This window comes from Bos indicus x Bos taurus, chromosome 23 (assembly GCF_003369695.1).
Source record: "Bos indicus x Bos taurus breed Angus x Brahman F1 hybrid chromosome 23, Bos_hybrid_MaternalHap_v2.0, whole genome shotgun sequence".
In the NCBI taxonomy this organism is placed as follows: domain Eukaryota; kingdom Metazoa; phylum Chordata; class Mammalia; order Artiodactyla; family Bovidae; genus Bos; species Bos indicus x Bos taurus.
The window spans coordinates 33,331,845-33,352,435 of NC_040098.1; the positions used below are offsets into that span (position 1 = coordinate 33,331,845).

At 39.3% G+C, this 20,591-nt stretch overlaps 1 protein-coding gene across 7 annotated transcripts in view; it reads right to left on the minus strand.

Moving 5' to 3' along the window:
* CARMIL1 (capping protein regulator and myosin 1 linker 1) overlaps window positions 1-20,591 on the minus strand; it is a 308,279-nt gene that overhangs the window by 26,015 nt on the left and 261,673 nt on the right. For 4 of the 7 annotated variants that reach the window (XM_027524073.1, XM_027524069.1, XM_027524068.1 and 1 more), the window contains 2 exons: window positions 2,523-2,589; window positions 2,102-2,298 (listed from right to left, as the gene is read on the minus strand). In XM_027524073.1, the coding sequence (XP_027379874.1) occupies window positions 2,102-2,298; window positions 2,523-2,589 (264 nt within the window). Of the gene's footprint in view, window positions 1-2,101; window positions 2,299-2,522; window positions 2,590-6,606; window positions 6,625-20,591 lie in introns of all 7 variants that reach the window. The other 3 variants (XM_027524071.1, XM_027524067.1, XM_027524070.1) reach the window with 1 other exon arrangement.

Below are 20,591 nucleotides of genomic sequence, written 5' to 3' on the forward strand. Positions count from 1 at the left end.
CTGAGTACATTCCTCCACCAAAACTCTGCCACCGCTCTCTTCCCTTCCCTCTTTCTCATTTCTCAAATGACTAAAAGAAAAAAACATTCTCTTTCCCAGAGTCACCGACTTAAGGGGAAAGTTAGCCCTTGTGTCACATATATGTTGTACTGCTAATGACTCTCCACAAGGAAAGAGCCAGAGGAACCACTTATTCCATAACCAAGTAGAATGTGGCGTGTGTGGTGTGTCTTTTCCCTATCTGAAAAGGCTTTTCCCTTGTTTAAAAAGAGAGAGAGAGAGTAGTTTATTCCTCAAAGAATATGTAATAGTGCACTAAGAAGTAAGTTGGAAAAGAAAACAATTCACTAAAATTTGTTTTTCTGAAACCATGTCAAGCTATTCAGAATCAAATGAGAGAGCAACCAAATACGAGCACCCTGGATCTGATATGAGCAAATGCCTGACCACTCAGATAACTGGTTGTGACTTTTCTCCATTTACGACTCCAGTCACCCACCTGTCATCCAATGAGTACTGAATGCCTGCTACGTTCTAAACTCATGCTAAGTGCTCAACACACAACTACAGATGATAAACCACACACTTCCCACATGGAACTTACACACAAGGAGGAGGCCATGCTTACAGTGTGCAAACACTGTACAGCGAGGGCTGTAACAGAGTAAAAGCGTCAGGCACTGGGGGAGCAGGGCCTCCATGGACAGTTGCTCAGGCTGTGCACTGTGCACAGCCAGCATACGAGAACAGCTTTCTGCAGAGTCGTGCACCCCCACCTGTGTGCGAGTACAGAGGTGGAGACAGGGAGGGAGAAGTTGTGCCTCATTGGAGGTCTGCAGGATGAGTAGTTATCCGTCCAGGAGCTAAGGGTGGAGGGATGAGGGAATGGGAAGAGAGGAAGCCATGACCAAAAGGCTATATCACTAGAGGTCTGAAACACAGGATGAGAGCGAGGGCTACAGGGATGACAAGGAGGAAGAGGAGGAGCAGGTGGGGCTGACGGCAGGGAGATGGTGGTCAGGATCATATCCAGGTTTCTAGCTTGTTCACCAGTGATGCTCCTTGTGGAGCAGGGCAGGTTCATAGAGAAAGGCTCCTAGTTTTGAGTTTGTTGAACGTGAGTTGTTCTGGGACATTCAAGTTCAGGAGGCAGGTGAATATCTGAAGCTAGAGTTCAGCAGAGGGGGCAGGAGTCAACAACAAGGAGACCAAAGCCATGGGTTCAGATGGCATCACCCAGACAAATAATATGCTCACAGGCTAGGCAGAGGGAAGCAGCAAAGGCATCACTGGAGAGGTGAATAGAAAAGAGTGATGCTCAGAGGCCCCGAAGGATGGAGCTTTCCGGGTCAAGTAACTGCTGCAATGTCAAGCATGCTGACAGCTGCCAAGGGCCCACAGGATTAGGTCAAGAGTGACCTTTAGCAGGGCAGTTTGAGGGTGGACAGGTACAGAGTGCAGACTTTGGTGGGTTGCAGAGTGATGGCAAGGTGAGGAAGAAGCACCACAGGCATAGACCAATTTTTCCAAGGAGTCTGTCTGCAAAGGAGAGAAGAGACTAACCAGAGAGAGACATGGGGTCAATTGCATTAAGCCTCATTAGCACAAACAGTTCCATTGTCCCCTGAGTAAAGAGCAGGGTATTGAGAGGCATGCCACTCACATGGTCCTCCCAGCTTGTGGGTTATCAAAAGCCAGGGGGCCAGAGGAGGCCAGAACACAGAGGTGGAGGAGTATATGGGGCCCTCCAAAATCAAACACAAGCAATTTTTAATCACAAATGAATTCTTCAGTACTTATTTTCCATCTTTTCATACCCATACACTATACAACTCCTTAGAGTAGCCTGTTTATTATACCCACATGATTGATACTTTCATAAAGATTTCAAGAGGGCAACTTTGTTCGAAAGGGTTGAAAACTTTCCAGCATTCTCTTTTCTGAAAATGTTGAGCACCAAGTGAGGTATTTTGCGTGAATCTCACACATACGTAGAGGTTCTAATGTCCTTACCTACAAGCTTTCACATATACAAGGCACTTTTATAAGACTCTGCAGTTTTCCCTGGAGGAGGACAGGGAGGGGCCACCAGCCCACCTACCGCTGGGTGCGTGGACTGCTGCTTCTTAGCCCGTTTTGGTCTTAACTTGGTAAAGTGCTCCAGCTTCCTTCCTTCCTCGGAGGGCAAGTCAGAGATAAACCCTGAGCTCCGCTTCTCTTGTCGGATGGATGGAAAAGGCGGGTCTTCGATATGAATGGGCACTTCTTCTAGGGCTTTATCTAGATCAAATTCCATTTCTAAAAGAAAGTAAAGCCTCAGGCTGAAGATTACTGCATGGAGATGGATAAAAATTTGCTAAAAGTAATTTTAAGTCTATCAGGGAATAGCAAACACCCATTCACAAATCACTTAACCCTCTTCACTTAGAGCATCCCTGCAAAGTACCCTTGAAGTGGTCCAGGGTCCTTGCTGAGGGTGTTTCATAGTTACAAGAAAATGACTGACAAAATGGAATACTCACCAAAAGCCCTGGAAACAGGCCGCAGCATTCGGCTGTGGATGGTCTTCCTTTTGGATTTAGGAGTCATCTACCAATAAAATAAAGAAAGTACTTAGACACTTTTCCCAGAAAACTTGACCTCCAAACTTTAGAAACATCTGGCAGGTATAGGGCGGGGCAGGAATATTAGGGACCAATCGTTTTAAGCTCAGTATTTTACTTTTTAGAGGATGGCTGGTGACCTCTGACAACCTGACTACAAAGACTAAGTTGAGACATTTCTAAATGTTTGTCATTTTCTCAAATGATATACAGTCCACTTCTTCTTTCCCCCAGGCCTAATCAGTTAAATGCTATTTTTATGGCTAAAAAGAACAATGAACAGTATAAATATAACTCCCAGCTTCACATGAGGATGTTAAAACAGATACAATGAATAAGAAGGAAAGACTGTAAAAATCAGTTGCTAAAAATTGAAAGCATGATCATTCACTGTTCATTATCACAGCAATAGCAATGTGAGCAACACCGGACTCTGTCATTGTAATGATCTAAGTTATTTAACTGCTTCGTTTCACATTTCTCCCCCCAAAATTTTGATCTTTATATTATGGGTAAAGACCACAAAGACCAACGAAAGTTGCCATGTCTGTATCTGCTGCCACTTCTCATCTTTGATCCTGCTTGTTCTTTAAAAAAGAGAGACTAAAACCCAAACCATGGCTGAAATTTATTAAGAGCCTGTTTTCTAGCATTGGTGTCAACTGTTGATTGTGTAAAGTCAAATCCAAGGAAGACATCAGCATTTCCCTCAACAGAATCACTCCTGTCAAAGCTGGAAGGGACCTTTGTCATCACCTCCACAAACAAATTCTAATGAAGAAACTGAGTCACAGAGATGATAAAGACCACCATTCAAGTGAACAGGAGCAGGGCCAGGGCCAGGCCAGCTATAAAAGTCAGCCCAGCATCCCTCCTACCTCACCACTTGTTATCAGTATACAAGTGGATGGCTTTTACGAATGTTAAATGTTTGATCCTAGAAACTAGTATTGGTGAAAACTGAGAGATACCATAACTCAAAGAACTTAGTTTGTAGACTTTCATTTCACTTAGTCGGCTGTCATCTAAAGCTTTCTCAAAAAAAAAAAATCCACAAGGTTGATAACCTTTCTTCAGTTCGAAGAATAAATTTTCTTGTTGATCTTTAAAGCAAAGAGCTTTATAGTTTTGATGATTCTATGCCAGTTTTAATAATAAAACTTTTGCTATTACATATTACTGAGAGAAAAGGGAGATTAAAAAATGATGAGCAATAGAATTTAAATCTAGACTGGTCTTCCTGAAATATACAATGAAACTAGCAGATTTGGTTCTTTCAAGGGTTTTTTTTTTCTTTTTTAAAGGCAGACAATCAGAAGAATATCTTTTTATAAAACATAGACTTTACAGGTTCAATAGAAACACAATCAATCTAATGCAACTGGAAAGGAATCCAGTTTCAAGGTAGTTCTCCCCAAAACTGGCCCTGCAGTGGGCTGAAGGAAGCCTCACTAGTCTATTCTTAAGTGAAATCTCTAAAAATAATTTTGAAGGAGACACAAACTACCAAAATACATGCTGTATTTAGTCATGTAAACTTCTTTAGTATTCTATCCACTTTGTGCACAACCTTGATAGGCAGAAGGATCAAGAAGTAGATTGGGATATAGTTTCCAGCCAATTCACTTACATAGTCACAGATAAATAGGAAAGTACTTTAAAAATGCATAGCATGGAGACGTCTTCCAATATTTTTCTCTGACTCTTGATTATATTTATAAGAGAATTTGTGGGCAAAAATAATCTGGATCAGTTTCCCCATTTAGCTTTTATAATGAATACCGAATACATGCAAAACATAACAATGACATTTCAAATATATCATAATTTTTAAATATATAAAAGAAATATGGAATTACATATAAGAATACAAATACATTAGATAGCAAAGATAGAAACTCATTTACAAACTGATGCCTATCTATAAATGGTCATTCAACCCAATCTAATTTTATAGACATATTGAGAAACATACAAAATCATCATTAGGATTTCTGATGGTTGACATTAATCAAAGGAACCAGTTTGCCTTTCTTGGTCTAGCTCTGCAATGCCTCAAAACCTAGTCTATGAAATTTGAATATCAGAAGCATGCATTCTAATGCATTTTCATTGCTTTATTTCATATGCTCTTTACAAGAGAATATAACTTCCATTGCATTTTGCATAAAACTCTTTATGTTTGACACATTTGTGAGTTCTAACTTTCTGCCATGTTTGGACATGGCTGATGGCCTTTTGCTCAAATGTGCAGGGCTTACAATCAGGCTGGTTTCTACAATTGATGTTAAGAATACAACCTGATTTTATACGTTTCTTCTGATGGATGAACTCTTACCATCTCTTTCTTTCATGAAAAAGAATAAATATGGGTTTAAGTATAACAAGCAAAAAAAGGAATTTTATTTCTACATATTTTTCTTTATTTTCTTTGTAACTGTTTCTTCCTTAACAGTTTAATGGACAATATGGACTTGCTGAATCTTACTGGCTTATTCCTAAGGTTCTATTACATATAAACTAAAACAAGAGGAATATAAGAATGAGCTATAATTATCCACCTAAGTGTACATTTAGGAACACATATTGTATGTTTCTCCAGAAACATGGTTTCTATGTACCCTTGCCTCCTCCTCCTCACACCTGTTGGTTAGATGAATTGAATCCTGGAAAAAAAAAAATCTGGTTTTACCTTCCAGATTTACATTTACTCTCTTCAGTTTTTGGACCAAAATAAAAGGGCTACTTTTCTCAAACTATTTCTTAGTCCTCATTTACCGTTCCTGGACATTTATCAGTGCCTAAGTATTTTCTGATCAGAAAAATCACAAAGTGCCCAACAAATAAAGGGGATCAACAGTGGAAGCAGAAGAGGTACATACACGCCTAATGGATCCTTCACAAATTAATTTAGGATTAACACTGCCAACTATTACTTCAGGCCCAGACAAAATTACTTTGTCTTTAAAACTGAATTTTAAGAGTAATAAGCAATTTTCAATGTTTACATCTGCGGGAAATATGAACAAGTTTGTTAAACTTGTGTTTAACAAGGAACAATGTGTTAAACCCTTTTGATGTAATTTAGAAGGAAGACTCTAAACATAGACTTATTCTGACATCGTAAATATCAATAAATCCCCATGGTGGCAGGCAGTGAATGAAATGAATGGCTCTATTCTCAAAGCATCTAAAAAAAGCAGCACAATACCTATACTGCTTGGAAATCTTACTCATTTGATTCAATTTTTATAATGGATTTATACCTATTCTCCATGGAATTCAATACCCACTTTTACTATAAGTTAAGGATTACTGTTAGAACCTTATAAACACCATCACATATTTTTCCTGTTAAACTCATATTTAACACATAATTCTTAGACATACCAATTTTTTTTAATGAGAGTTAAATTGTCTCTATCACCACAAAAATAAGATGGAGTAGTTTCTGTGTTTATTTTACCAAGTTTGTGCAAAGAATAATTTTAAAAAAAACTCTTACTCCAAGCTCAAGAATCCTGAATTACTTCTCTTTACCTTGAGGTTAAAAAGAAAAATTTTTTAAGTTGTAAAGTAGATCAGTAAAATTTTTCTGTTACAAGAAGGTATTATGATGCCAATTTTCTACTAATCTGGAAAACAAGTAATATGACAAGAATTAGAAATTTAAACCCTAGAAGTCTAAGTACTTTTTTTAAAAACATGAATGGAATAAGCACTTTTCTCCTTTTCAATGTTCATACCCTCTTCATCAACACTCTGCTTGCTTTCAGGCACATCCCTGAGAATATTTTTAAATTCACTGCCTGTTTTGCGAAGCTGAACCATCTTGTAAAATCCAATCTTGTCTCTAAATTGCTGCCTGTTTTATTCCGGATCCACAGATGGATGACGACACTACAGTCTGCTGGGAGATCAGCCAGGCAGCACGGAAGCAAATGGAGCACAAGAATGTAAACTAATACAGCCAGAATCTGCAGAGCCACCAAAAAATACTTACACTTGTACAGCAGAGAGTCTCCATGCAGCAAAAAGAAAGGAAAAAAAATATGAATGGAAGAGAGATAAAGCAGCAGCATTACAAGGGGGAGGGAGAGACACCATACACAAACAGAAAAGCTACATAAAAAGCCTTCATAGCAAAGGAATGAGGCAAGAATGAAGCCAAACTATCATTAGCGTGAGGCTAGCTTTTCATAAGCATAGCTGCTCATAAGCTCTTCATAACATAATTACAGCTTGAAAACTGCAGAAAATCTTAGAGATATTACCTCTTGCTAAGTGCGTGCAAAATGCCATCTACCAACCCTGTAAGGTATTAATCCCATTTGGGAAATGGAGACATTGTATCTCCAAAGGCATGTGGTGGACAGAATGCTGGATGAACATTAGCAAATGCCATGCAGGGTTTGGTTCTTAAGCCACAGGGCTGGTCCCAGCAACAAGGTGGGGACAGTGTGCCCACAGGTACGTGAAAACCTCCCTTCTTGGGGGTGTCCTTACATCATTATATCCTGCCCACTGTGAGGCAGCAACTTTGAGTTCTCTCTCCCCCTCAGTCACCAAAGCATTTTAGGCAAGAATCTGATGCCAGGGTTTCACAGTTACCTACCTAAAGTGTCATTAACATTGACAGTACCTTATACCTTAGTGTGAATTTAGGTCACTTTACATTTCACATTAACTCTCTCAAATAATTTTAAAACCTCATTGGTCATCATTACTAATAGTCATTAGGGCATCTTAGCATTCTGAAATTTTATAAAAGAATTTTTAAAAAAGTAACAAAACCCAAAAAGTCCTGTTGCAGCATGTCAGGCTTTATGAAAACCACGTATGAAGATGGGAGGAATCTTTTCCAAATTTCCTGAAAACACCTAGTCCATCAACCTAGGGCTCACTTCTGTGTTTGTCAGTTGTTTTCAACATGCAGCTGGATGAAAATACAGGACTCCTGAACTTGCAAATGCAAACAGTTGGGTGGTACACAAAAAGCTCCCCATAACCATCACCACCATTATTATCATCATCAGTATTATCAGAAAGGCTTCCATCAGCAAGATCCCAAAAAAGTCTCAATCCTCAGACTTCTGATTTCCTATTTTTTTAGGCAGCATTCTTCAAATATACCTCATTTTATGATAACTTGAATTAGATTGAAAACATCCTTGCTGAATGAAAGGAGAAAAGGTAAAAATGTATTTTCAAATATTCCTGAGTTGCCCAAAATAAAGACTCTTGCCCCTGTCTTGACTATGCTGCTGCTGCTGCTACTGCTGCTAAGTCACTTCAGTCATGTCCAACTCTGTGCAACCCCATAGATGGCAGCCCACCAGGCTCCCCCGTCCCTGGGATTCTCTAGGCAAGAACACTGGAGTGGGTTGTCATTGCCTTCTCCAATGCATGAAAGTGAAAAGTGAAAGTGAAGTCTCTCAGTCATGTCCGACTCTTCGTGACCCCATGGACTGCAGCCCACCAGGCTCCTCTGTCCATGGGATTTTCCAGGCAGGAGTATTGGAGTGGGGTGCCATCACCTTCTCCGTGTCTTAACTATACATCCCCTCAAAAGCTTCTTAACAGGCGTGACACTGGATACATAGTACAAGAGTTATAGCTGATGGTTAAGCCCCATAGGTAATTTTAGACTTCCTCTTTGTGAAAGGTTAATTCAACATGACAAGTGCTCTGTCCCAATTATCTCCCTAAAGATCATTATAAGTGAAGGTGAGGAACCTTTCCATTGGTTCAACTTCTAAAATGACAGGCAAGCAAAAAAAATGTGTCTATGAAGAGGGAAACCATAGCAACAGACATGTCAGCTTTTCAAAGGAATAAAAACCATCAGTTTTCCACTCCTTCTGCATAGCTTTTGGAACTCATTTACCTGTACTGACTTCAGTGTCTCCCCATCAGGGCAAGGGGAAGACTAGTGAGTACAGAGAGGTCACCCTTCCCAAGAGCGCATCTCATGCTCAAGATGCTATCATCCGAGAACTGAACTCGCATCATGGAACTTTAATCACCAAAGGGGAACTTTGGCCAAGGTTTTGGCAAACCCAGACCTAGTTTTCTAGTTTGTGAAATAAACAGTTGTGAAGATTAAATAAGATAATGAATATAAAGTGTTTAGCACATAGCCTGGCATGTAAGTGCCAGTCAATGCCCCCCCCCACTTCAATAACTGGCAGAGATTATGAATGTTAGTAACAGTAACATTTTTTCATTCTTCTATTCCCAAGGAGAAAAACTGAGGGGAGAGGGAGCACTCCTAAGCACTACACTTATAACAGCAAAAGCTGGGAACAATCTAAATGCCTGTTAAACAAGCAAATGCAAACCAATTTCATGACACTGACTTTCTGGAAGAATTTAGGCCAATTGTTTCACAGACTCTCCCACATTCAATATTTGCTTGTTCCCCACAATTAGATTCAGGTAGATGAAATTTCTTTTTTTTTTTTAAACACAAATGCCAGATGAATGATCCTATGAATGACTGAATGACAACAGGTGGTACCCAGGTCAAGTTGTTCCGCTGTTAGTGACACTAAATTTGATCACTTCAGTAGGGCGGGAACCTCCCGACTCTTCCAGTGTCAAGGTACCTTGTACCTTGGTATTTTGTAAAGGTACTTTGTCTCTTGATAGTTAATATTAATTCTACAAGGTGATACTTTCAATTTATGCAGATGAGCCCATTTGTAAACCCCACTGACAATCCTGGCCTGAACGAAGGAATACAAACAGAGCTATAAAATTGTCACTTTCTACTTTTAACATTATCCCTACATTTTAGGTGCCATTCCTCTGTAAGCATCAAATTTCCCTTTTCTAAATCCTCTGTACCATCCTCTCTTCTTTTCTTAGTATTATCATAAACTTTAATTCAAAGTATCCTAAACTATTACTGTCATTATTTTTGTTGCAGGGAGTATCCCAGCAGAAGCCATTTTGATCTGGATTTTGTATCCTTTGCAATGATTTGGGTTTGAGCCACTGCTTGCTTTTTGATTCAAGATAGCCTAGTGTCATCTTGTGCTTTCCTGTGCACTTTAAAAATGGATAAGGGTAATCCCTGTTTAATGAACTAGATTATAAAAATTAAATATGTCCTACCAGATTGTCAGATGCGTCAATGTTCAGGGAAACCCAAACTCAGTCATTATTAATATATACCCTCAAACATCTAACCAAACAGTATCATCACGTCTCTGGTTTAAAAAGCAATTTTTATGCATGTCTACTTGTTAAAGTTTGAGGCGGTATAAAATCTTACTGAGAAAATGAGATACCTAATCCTTCCTATGATGACTGCTGGAGAGCAACAATCTTTAATATCTAGGAAGAGTCAGTATACAGAAGCCATAACTCTGAGAGAACTGCAATAAATCAATGGACAAAAGGAGGAAGGATGTGTAGAGATTTACTGAGGCGCCACATTTCCTACTGAACGTGGTATTAAATCCAGCTATTCACATCACACTCATTAACTTTTATATCCCGAATTTCATTTCATATAAAAGTTAAAATGGCCTCATGATGTTAAAAACAATTCAGGGAGCTGTACTGATGAGAAACTGCTGTGAAGATGACCGTCAAGTACTATTTTTAAATGAATGTGTTTCATTTCCTTATTTTCTAGATCTGCACAATTTTTTTTTTCAATGTAAGAAAATTAAATCTTTATCTTTTGTCATGTTTTCTCCTGGAAATAGGAAACAACCTCACTTCTTATTCATTTAACTAATCTTACAACTGATGGGGAAGTGAAATTTCACACTTGAATGTTTTCTTTAGAAAATGGATATAATTTGATACATTTTTCTTAACAGTAGGCCAAAGAATGAAACCACCTGATACCAATTTGAAGCAAATCTCTTACCTGGAGACCAAGTGTTAGCACTGATGGGCACAGAAGCACAGTGCTTATTAACACAAGCATCTGGTACGTGCCCCTTATAGCATTATAAGAGAGAAAGTGGGAAAATACCTTAGGTACTTAATTGCACCCATTAACCATAATGTTATTCCAATAGTCATAAAAAGCTGAATAATACTTTCAAATGGTCTTTATTGTAAAAGAATAAACTATGGAGGAAAACCCCTCTGAGTATTATACTTAAAAGAGGTATTTTAAGTTTAGATTTTTGGAAAATCCACATCATAATGGAAGGCAAGAATGAGGAATACAGGAGAAAAATGCTCTCCTTCAGAATGGATACCAGCTCAGTGACATCATGACGAATAATCAAAATAAGCTTAAAATGCTTAATGTAATGCATTTGCTCTGTACCCAGAACATCAGCTCCAGGTAGACGACAAAAATACTTAACACTAAGTCTAACCACCACAAACCAGGTTAAATCCTACAATAATTTGCCTTACTGCTTTAAAAAACCTGAGTCAGGTAAACTCCAGTAGCATCAGGTAAAAAGAATGGATGGTGATTTTAGAGGAGGATCTCAAACCCTGAGAAGATTCTGACTGGAGGGCTGTAGTCATCAATCAGTAATCAGGAGGTCTGGTTCTCACTGGATCGCATGGATGGATGGATGGATAGAAGGAAGGAAACTCTTAACCCTTTGATTTAAATAGAACTTCAGGTAAAGAAGACTTATTACCACTCAAACTCTGAAAAATCTGTTCTGACTTGGAACATGCTCAGTTTAACTACTTTGATTACCATCCCTTCTGAATGGATTCTCGAAGTAACACTCTCTAAATTGCAGATTCATTATTTTGAAATGCAGTCTTATGTGGAGCATGGAAGTTAAATTTTTGGTCTCATTTCCAAGTGTGATTTTCAATATGAAGTGCAGAATGATTTTCTTCAGCGCACACACAGGCATATATATATTTAAACCACATACTTTATATTTTGATTTCACTAAAGAATAGGCTTGTGATAAAGGTTTCCCCTCAGTCCTGAGATGAGAAATCCTTCATATCAAATTCCAGCAGCGACAGTGGTTTCCCCTGAGGTACATTTAGGGAGACTGAGTACTTGGATAGGGCTCCCCCGATAGCTCAGTTGGTAAAGAATTTGCCTGCAATGCAGGAGACCCAGGTTCGATTTCTGGGTCAGGAAGATCCGCTGGAGAAGAAAATGGCTATCCACTCCAGTGTTCTTGGGCTTGCCCTGTGGCTCAGCTGGTAAAGAATCCACCTGCAATGCGAGAGACCTGGGTTTGATCCCTGGGTCGGGAGATCCCCTGCAGAAGGGAAAGGCTACCCCACTCCGGTATTCTGGCCTGGAGAATTCCATGGACTATTCACGGGGCCACAAGAGTTGGACAGGACTGAGTGACATTCACTTTTCACTTTCCTCTCTGAATTTCCACACATGAGCTAAAGAATGAAGATTAACTCATGCCAACCCCAATTAGTGTTTCTAAACTATCACTAGAATTAATTAAGAGATTAAGTCACTGAGGCTCTCGAGTCTAGCCAACTTCTACTTAGATAATCCAAAGTCTGAGGCTGAGTTCTGTGCTCCTTTTCCTTCCTTACCCACCTTAGATTTTAAGTCACTTCTGTCATTCCCAGATTTCAGCCCAAAACATTCCATCCCACTCATTCCCTCCTTAGCAAGCCTTGATTTTCAGGAGGTATTTGGCTAACCCTCCAATTTTCCTAGTCAAGACGGAAAACTGTCCACTTGAAAGTTAAGGCCAGCAGCATGGTCTGAGTAGGCAGGACTGAACTGATGGTGATCATCAGTTCTCTGATTTGTGTTCTCTGTATGCCGCTTCCAGAGGCAGAAGCCCTCTTTTCTTTGTGCTGCTTGTTCCCATCAGTTCAGACACCTACAACTCTAGTCACTGCTTGCCCTAGTGTTTGAAGAGGTGTGGATTTGCTACCATACACTAGAATCCCTCCAAGTTCACTAAGAGGAAGAGTAAAACCCTGAAAGGACAGACTAGCCTGCAGTCAGAGACACCAAACACCTAACTCTCTCTCGGTGCAAACCTTCCATGAAAAGGCGCTTCCCCAACACAACCTTCCCTGGACCTTTCCTTCTAGTGACCTGGTCTGTCCCAAAGACCAGGGATGCAGCAGAGAGGGTGAGGGCTTAGAAACTGGGTCATTTGGAGTTGAGCCCTCCTCTCTGACTACCCTTAAACCAGCAGGATAATATGGGGCAAGTGTAATAACGTCTCTAAGCTCTGAGATTCTCATCTGAAAAATGGGTTAAAACAGTTAACCAGATGTGGCTGCCGAGACAAAGCACAGCGCATGACACAGTAGGTACATGGTTTTCTCCTTGTTTTCCTATACAGTTTTCAGAGAGCTTGGATCACTGACACAACCTGTAACATTCTCATTAACAGAACCTCAGAGGTTCTGTTCTGTTTTAGACAGACAGTGGACATACAACTGAGATGACCAGTAGCCAGATGAATATACACGTCTGTAGCTCACGGTAAATTGAGGTAAATGTCATGAATGTAGGAAAAGAAAAGTGCCTACAGAGCTGAAGGGGCAGCAATCAGCTGAGGGACAGTGTCTGGTGAGTGCCTCCATGCCAAGGCTGTGCGTGGCTCACCTACCAACTCAGCCCTGGCTACTGAGGCCCAGAGACGCCTCTAGGACTCCCTAGTGGATGTCTCAGCAGGGCCTTGCAGACGCTTCATCCTCAACACGATCAAAACACAACTCACTAATGTCTTTTCCGCCAAAATCTGCCCTTTCTCCCACACGTCTCATCTTCAGTATTGCCTTAAAAATAAATACATAATATATAAACAAGTAAACCCTTAGCGAGCTCCGTAAGGCTCTTTACAATATGGCTTCCAGCCGCCTCAGCTCTCCTCTCTGCCACCCTTTATTCCCATCATACCATAATCCCACAATAGTTTCTCAGATCGTGATGCTGTCTCCTCACTCCAAGACTCTGTGCGTGTTCTTCTCTCTGCTAAATTTACTTACTTATTTTCCTCCCAGCCAACTTCTTCAAATACCATCTCTTATTATATCACCAGTTACTAAGGGCCTATTATGTGCCAAGCATGATGCTTAGAAATTCCTCCTGGAAACCTTCCTTGACAACACCCCTCCCCTAAGCTGGGCGGGGCACCCCTTTTCTGTGCTTCCATAGCAACCTGCACATTCCTATCAGAGCCCTTTCCTACCATATCTCACATTTCACTGTGTTAATGGAAAGCCACCTCAATCCTGGAGAAGGAAATGGCACCCCACTCCAGTACTTTTGCCTGGAAAATCCCATGGATGGAGGAGCCTGGTAGGCTACAGTCCATGGGGTGGCCAAGAGTCAGACACGACTGAGTGACTTCACTTCACCTCAATCCAAAAGGGAGCTGAGGCTCATGCAGAACAGCAAGTTGTTGTTTTTTTTTTGTTTTTTTGTTTTTTTTGTAGTTGCTTTGCTTTTATTTCTTGGCTGTAGCAGCATATGGGATCTTAGTTCCCCGACCAGAGATTGAACATGTGCCCCCTTACAATGGAAGCGCAGATTCTTAGTGACTGGACCACACCAGGGAGGCTCCATGTTTTTAATGAGTAAACTAGGATAAAGAAAGGAGAAAATGAAGCCAGAATTAAGGTTGAATACAACAACCTATACTTCTTTAGGCTCAGAACCCTTTTAAATAGGTCAACACACACTGGGCTCTGAGTCTCTCAACTTACAGAGCAAAAGGCAGGCACAAGTCATAGCAAAATTCACTGCGTCTATCCAACACAGCGAACTAATGGTTCCGGGTTTTCTCTCCTCTTGACAAAGACCTGCAATTTCTTCTGCATAGATGTGCAACAAGGTATCAGGATGAAACTGAACAGTGCCCACAACAGTGGTACAGATGGTATAAAGAGCACATGAGGTAATGAGTTTTACAGGGGTATTTATTAAAGCTGCCCTTCATGAAAGTCACTGACATGATGCGGAAGCACCACAGTAAAAGCAATGCTGTAAGACCCAAAACAATAGGAAACAAAGGGGCCGAGTCTACAGAGACCCTCCGAGGCACCACACCTGTATCTCTGTGCAGGCCCTTCTAGACCTCAGGCCTGAAGGAATGAGATCTAGAATGTGCTTCTGGCATTTCCTCAAAGGGTTGTCCCCCCAAAAACTACTAGAAACTTTAAGAAACATATATTTTAGCTGGATTATACAGATAGCTCAGTTGGGAAAGAATCTGCCTGCAATGCAGGAGACCCAGGTTCAATTCCTGGGTCGGGAAGATCCCCTGGAGAAGGAAATGGCAACCCACTCCAGTATTCTTGCCTGGAGAACCCCATGGCAGAGGAGCCTGGTGGTCTACAGTTCATGCGGTCACAACAGTCGGACACAACTTAGCCACTAAACCACCACCACCACTACCACAAATGGTATCACAGTGCTGAAGTCTAAAGTCTGGAAATTAAGAGGTTTTCATACATTGCCTTCTAGTAGTTAAAAAGCTAAGCCTCCATTTCCCCAAAGTGGTATCACTATGAAAAGGACAGAATAAAGTAAAATTACAAAAGGAAACAACTAGGACTTGAACGACCTTCTGTGCACAACATCAGAGCAACTCATTTTAAATGAGGTATTGACTTAATAGTCTGTGCTTGGCAACACTGCTAATGGATTAGTTCAATTAACAACTGCAGGTACATGAAAATGAGGTGATTTGCTTAAAAACAAAATGGCATGTTGACCAAGACAAATGGATATTCATTGAATATTAATCTATGCTAAAAAGCTTAAAATTATATATGGATATTTGAGGCTGAATGTTAAGGGAAAATAACTGCCATTTTGTCATTGGAGCAAGGATTCACAAGATGTATTCTGTAACAATTCAAGCCTTTTAAAATTGTTTTCCTAGGAAAGAGCAGTAAGCAGACTACCTGTTCCTCTGTATGAATATATTTTGATTTAAAATGCGTATGACACTCATTAAAATAATTGAAAGAAGCACATACAATTAGTGAGCTAGTTCTGCCTAAGGAGAAGACACTGGCTCTTCACCACTTGGCACATCATCTGAAACCTAAAACTTCTGCAATTTTTTAAGGTAGGAAACTATATATAGCAACAAATTAAACATGTAGAGATTGCCAATCAGTAGAAGGAGAACTGTATCCCTTAATACCCCCAAAGGCCAATGACAACACAGTTGAAAAATACGATGGGAAGTAGTGATTTCCTAAGAGGACCTGATGGCAGGGAAAGAACAGATGGTCTACGGACAATAAAGATTCTAAGTAAATACACATTTCAGCTTAACACACAAGGCGTGTGTGCTGAAATGATAAGGCGCATATAGGAAAACTAATTAATCACTGTCACCAACAAAATTACACATGGCGAGGCACAGAATGTTCAAGGTAAGCCAAAAGTGCACAGATTCATTTCTCACAACTGGATAACACAACTGAGAGTCAGATTTTTGACACAGTTGTTTCCAGTAATGTTTAAAAACTATAAGCTTACATTTATGGTGAAATGACACACATTTTTCACTGTTTCTGTTCACATATTAATTTAGTATAGAATCAGTAAGCAGATATTTTGTATAAAACAATGCAGTCTATTTAAATCTAGCTTGGAATTTAATTCTGATTGTGAGAAATATAGATATGAAATCAATATATAGATTACAACAGATTGGTCGAATGTGCAATCCCACATGGCCTGCTCCAGGGTGACCTTAGATCACCTCGACCAAGTTAATGTTTTCATGCCTAAGCCTCCTCATCTGCTAAACAGAAGATATTAACACCACCTATCATTCACAGGCTGTCGTGAGAATTAAGCTGGCTACTATTAATAAGGAGTTCAGTGCCTAGCATGTCACAGGTGCTAGGTGAGTGCAAAATAAATAAATAGGAAGATTTTTCAAGTCATGTGATTCTGGAGTTAAAGGGTTATCAGAATCTCTGGGACTATGAGAATGGACACAGGTTGAAAAATTCTTCAAGTTATTCTATAGTTCTTGTTCTACCCGTCCCTCCTCCCCACCAGGTAAACTAAATTATCTCTTCATTTCTTTCTAGTTAAAAGGAAAAAAATGAATTATTTAGAGACTGAGTTTTAAGAAATGATTCTTCTTTCTGCCATTTTGTTTAAACAGCCTTTTTCTTCGATTTTATGAAGTTAAGATTGATTAGAAGCTCTCAGTCATCCTCCCCACAGACAACAGGCCTCATCAAGTCATTCAATCTCTATTTCAGCCCTCAAAGTGTAAGTTTAATAGGTGTTGACTAAGTGAAGAAATTCCTTCTAAGAGATCAATCATTGCTTCCATCTCCATGAAGACAATCCTTAAACTATAATATGCATTTCAACGTTTAATTTACAGCTCTGAACCTTCCCTAGTGTGATGATAACTATTGGTTCTTTAAAGAGACTTACACACTGAAATGGAATTGACTTTTGGACCAGGGAGAAATGGAAGACAACATAAAGATACCCAGGAAGAGGGGGGAAAAAAAAAAGAGTGAGAGATGCCCAGAATCTCCACTATGTCTGTTAAAGAAATGTTCAAAAATAGATGTAGTAGATATCATGAACATCACAAACAGAAAATGCCAGGATCCGTTAACAGTCTCTTAACTATAAGCAGAAGGCTGGTGATGAGGCAGTTACTTTGGAATGTCCTGGGGGGAATATCTCAGGGCTGTGGGCTACAAACAAACATTGTAGGTAATAAAGTTACAGCATCTCCCAGAGCAGTCACATTCAGCAGTGCTCTAGCTCCATGTGTGGCACAATTTCTACCTGCCAGGAACGTATAATTCCATGGTGGAAAGGTTGTAGGCTTGCACTTAGATGCTTCTGAGAATTTTCTATCCAACAGTTTTTCTTGTGTCCCAACTTCCTGGATCACTTAAGATCTATCTAAATGCTGCCAAAGAAAATGTACAGGCTCATTTAGAAAAGCATCACCAATTCAAGGTCTCTGCCTTTACAGTACATACTTCATATTTTTTTTCCCCCAGTGGCACTACACAAGGATCACAACTTGAAATATTTGGTGGTAGATGTCAATGATAAACAAAAATGATTTGTTTCTTTGATTATGAAAGGTGGAAGTACATACAATTTAAAAAGGTAAATCTAATGCTCTACTCTTTTCCAATCAGCTGTGAGTTTGTACCACTCACAGGTTCAGGGTAAGAATTCCAGAGCTTAGCAAGTTGATTTTCTTTAGAATACCGATCCTTGCACCTGGGGTTAATTGCCACTGTGAAAACGGGAGTATCTTTGGGTGGCTTAGACCCAAAGGTTAGGCTGAGAGTAGAAAGGAAATCTTTACAGCACAAAATCCATTGACTTGCACTTTCTACACAAAAATGTTCTTTTTCATTAAACAACACCAAACTTAGCTCTGGTTTTTGGCTACTTACCAATTCATTAGCCTTGTTAAAACAATGATTAAAGACATAATTTTTAGAACTGGAAAAAAATGCTATTTTTATGGCTTAGAAATTCTGCCCAAGTATTTGTTTTCTTTATCGAGAGCTCTGCCTTGTCTCAACAAGATACTCCACACCACAGGCCCTGTTTCTGGTCCTAGGATTCAACAGGCGCTTATGGCAGGAATGGCCCTACCTGCTTGCCTCCCAGCCACCTGAATCAAGAAAATACCGCCCTTCTAACTTGGATCATCCTTAGAGTGAAGGACAAAGAGATCTCTATCTACTCCTGCCTCTTTCTGTGTCATGGCAACCAGACCGTTCCTAGAAAATGAAAGCAACTCAGGACTGGGTATGCCTTGCCCTATGGTCCTCATGGTGGTCATGCATCTGGGGTGTTTTTTTTTTTAAGTACAAACAAACTTCCAGTTATAAGTCCTGGTGATACAAAGTAGAGAGAGCATAGTGACTATGGTTAACAATACTGAATTGCATATTTGAAAGTTGCTAACAGAATAGATTGTAAAAGTTCTCATCACAAGGAAAAAAATTATAACTATATGTGGAGATGATGTCAACTAAACCTGTGATAATGATCCCACAATATATACATATATTGAATCATTAGATTATATCCCTAAAGCTAATACAATGTTAAATCAATTGTATCTCAATAAAATTAAATTTTAAAAACTATATGTCAATAAAATTAAATTTTAAAAAATGATCCTATTCCCCCACCCTCACCCCACCCACTTCACTTAAGGAGAACAACTTCTTTTCCTTTCAAGTAACAAAAGCAAATTAATCATCAAACAAAAACCAAACTTATACAATTTAAAACCATCCTTACAGGAGCTAAGCCAATCTTTCTTAACCAATACTTCATCATCCAAAACCACATAACTTCTAAACTCAACAACACACATTTTACTAACTCATGTTCCCTATATCCCTTTCCAACTCACACAGAACCAGATAATTTTGGCTGGAAACATGATATGTAGAGTTAATTTTTAATTCAAATATTTTTCCTATTAAACTCCTTTTCTTTTAGGGTTAGCCTAAGCTGGGAAATCCCATGGACAGAGAAGCCTGGCAGGCTGCAGTCTATGGTGTCCCAAAAGAGTCAGACATGACTTAGTGACTAAACAACAGCAAAGAGCTTTCTAGAATAATTACCCTATGATAACATAGTGTCTCTTGCCTCAAAATGTAAACAAAATTTAAAATACTTATTAATGTTTTATACTAGACAAGCAATTTTTAAAAAACTTGGTGCAATTCCCTCCACATAGACGAAATATATTTATATATTTATACAGTTAAATGGAAAATTATTTATCATCTTTAGTTACACTAGAATGTTACTTGAAATCTAAGATATATTTTAGGCTTTTTTTTTGCCAGTCTCCTTGTATATCGTAAGGTTTTATCTGGAAGGCATTTAACTATTTTATTCACAGATTTTAAAAGATGATCACAATAGTTTATATGGAAGCCCAGGTGGCTCAGTGGTAAAGAATTTGCCTGCCAATGCAGAAGAGCCAGGTTCAATCTCTGGGTCGGAAGATCCCCTAGAGAAGGAAATAGCAACCCACTCTAGAATTATTGTCTGGAAGGTCCCATGGACAGAGGAGAGGAGTCTGGTGGGCTGCAGTCCATGGGGCCACAAAGAGTCAGACATGACTGAAGCAACTTAGTATGCACTCATGATTCCTTTATGATGGCTATATTGAAAAATTACTAAAATCAGAAGCTGATGTAGAAACATTTGGGCACATAAGTAGACCAAACCCAGTCTCACCAACACCCTCTTGGACTATAAGAAATTACTAAAAATGAGTATATTAGTAAAACATAAAAACACTAAATATGGAGAATGAAAACATACTGAATACAGAGGTGTATACAACTATTTGAATGGTAAAATGAGAAATATACTAACAACACAAAGTTTACAATAATAACATAAGAAGTGACATCAAACTGTCCCCAGAAAAATGAGATATCATAAAACTGAATACTCTAGCTTTATAGCCAGATGGATGCACTGAGCAAACGCATCATATTCCAGCTTCTAAAATATATCAAGTCAATGACAGAGAATAGGAACTAAACAGGAAATGCAGATCTAAGAGTGTACCCCAAAATTATGTAAAGAAAAAACAGGAAGAAGTAGGACATTAAAAAAAAATGAAAACCTATAAGACCAACAAAGAGATAATCACCTTCCCCACATTTTTGTTGAAGGCTTATTTATTTAAAGATATTTTCCTGTCACAAATGACTCTTAAAAGGTAAATAAATGATTTCTCCTAATTTAGGAATTTTGTCCCACCATGGCTACAGCGACAGATATCCAATTTTTATGTGCACTGCAATTTTTACCATTTTTCTTTTTTGGGAGGAGGTGGGGGGTGGTTGGGTGGGTAGGGGTACGCTTTAAGAAAAGTTTTACAAAATTACAAATAAAGTGAGAGGCCCTTCGTGGGAAGCTGAAGGCTTAAGCTTTATCAGCTTCATTAGTAGAGCAGACCCTGTACAGCAACAAGTTCTTGAAAGAATTGTCTTTGCAGGGAAGTTTTATTTGGTCTGGTTTGTAAAGGTGAGATTTTTTTT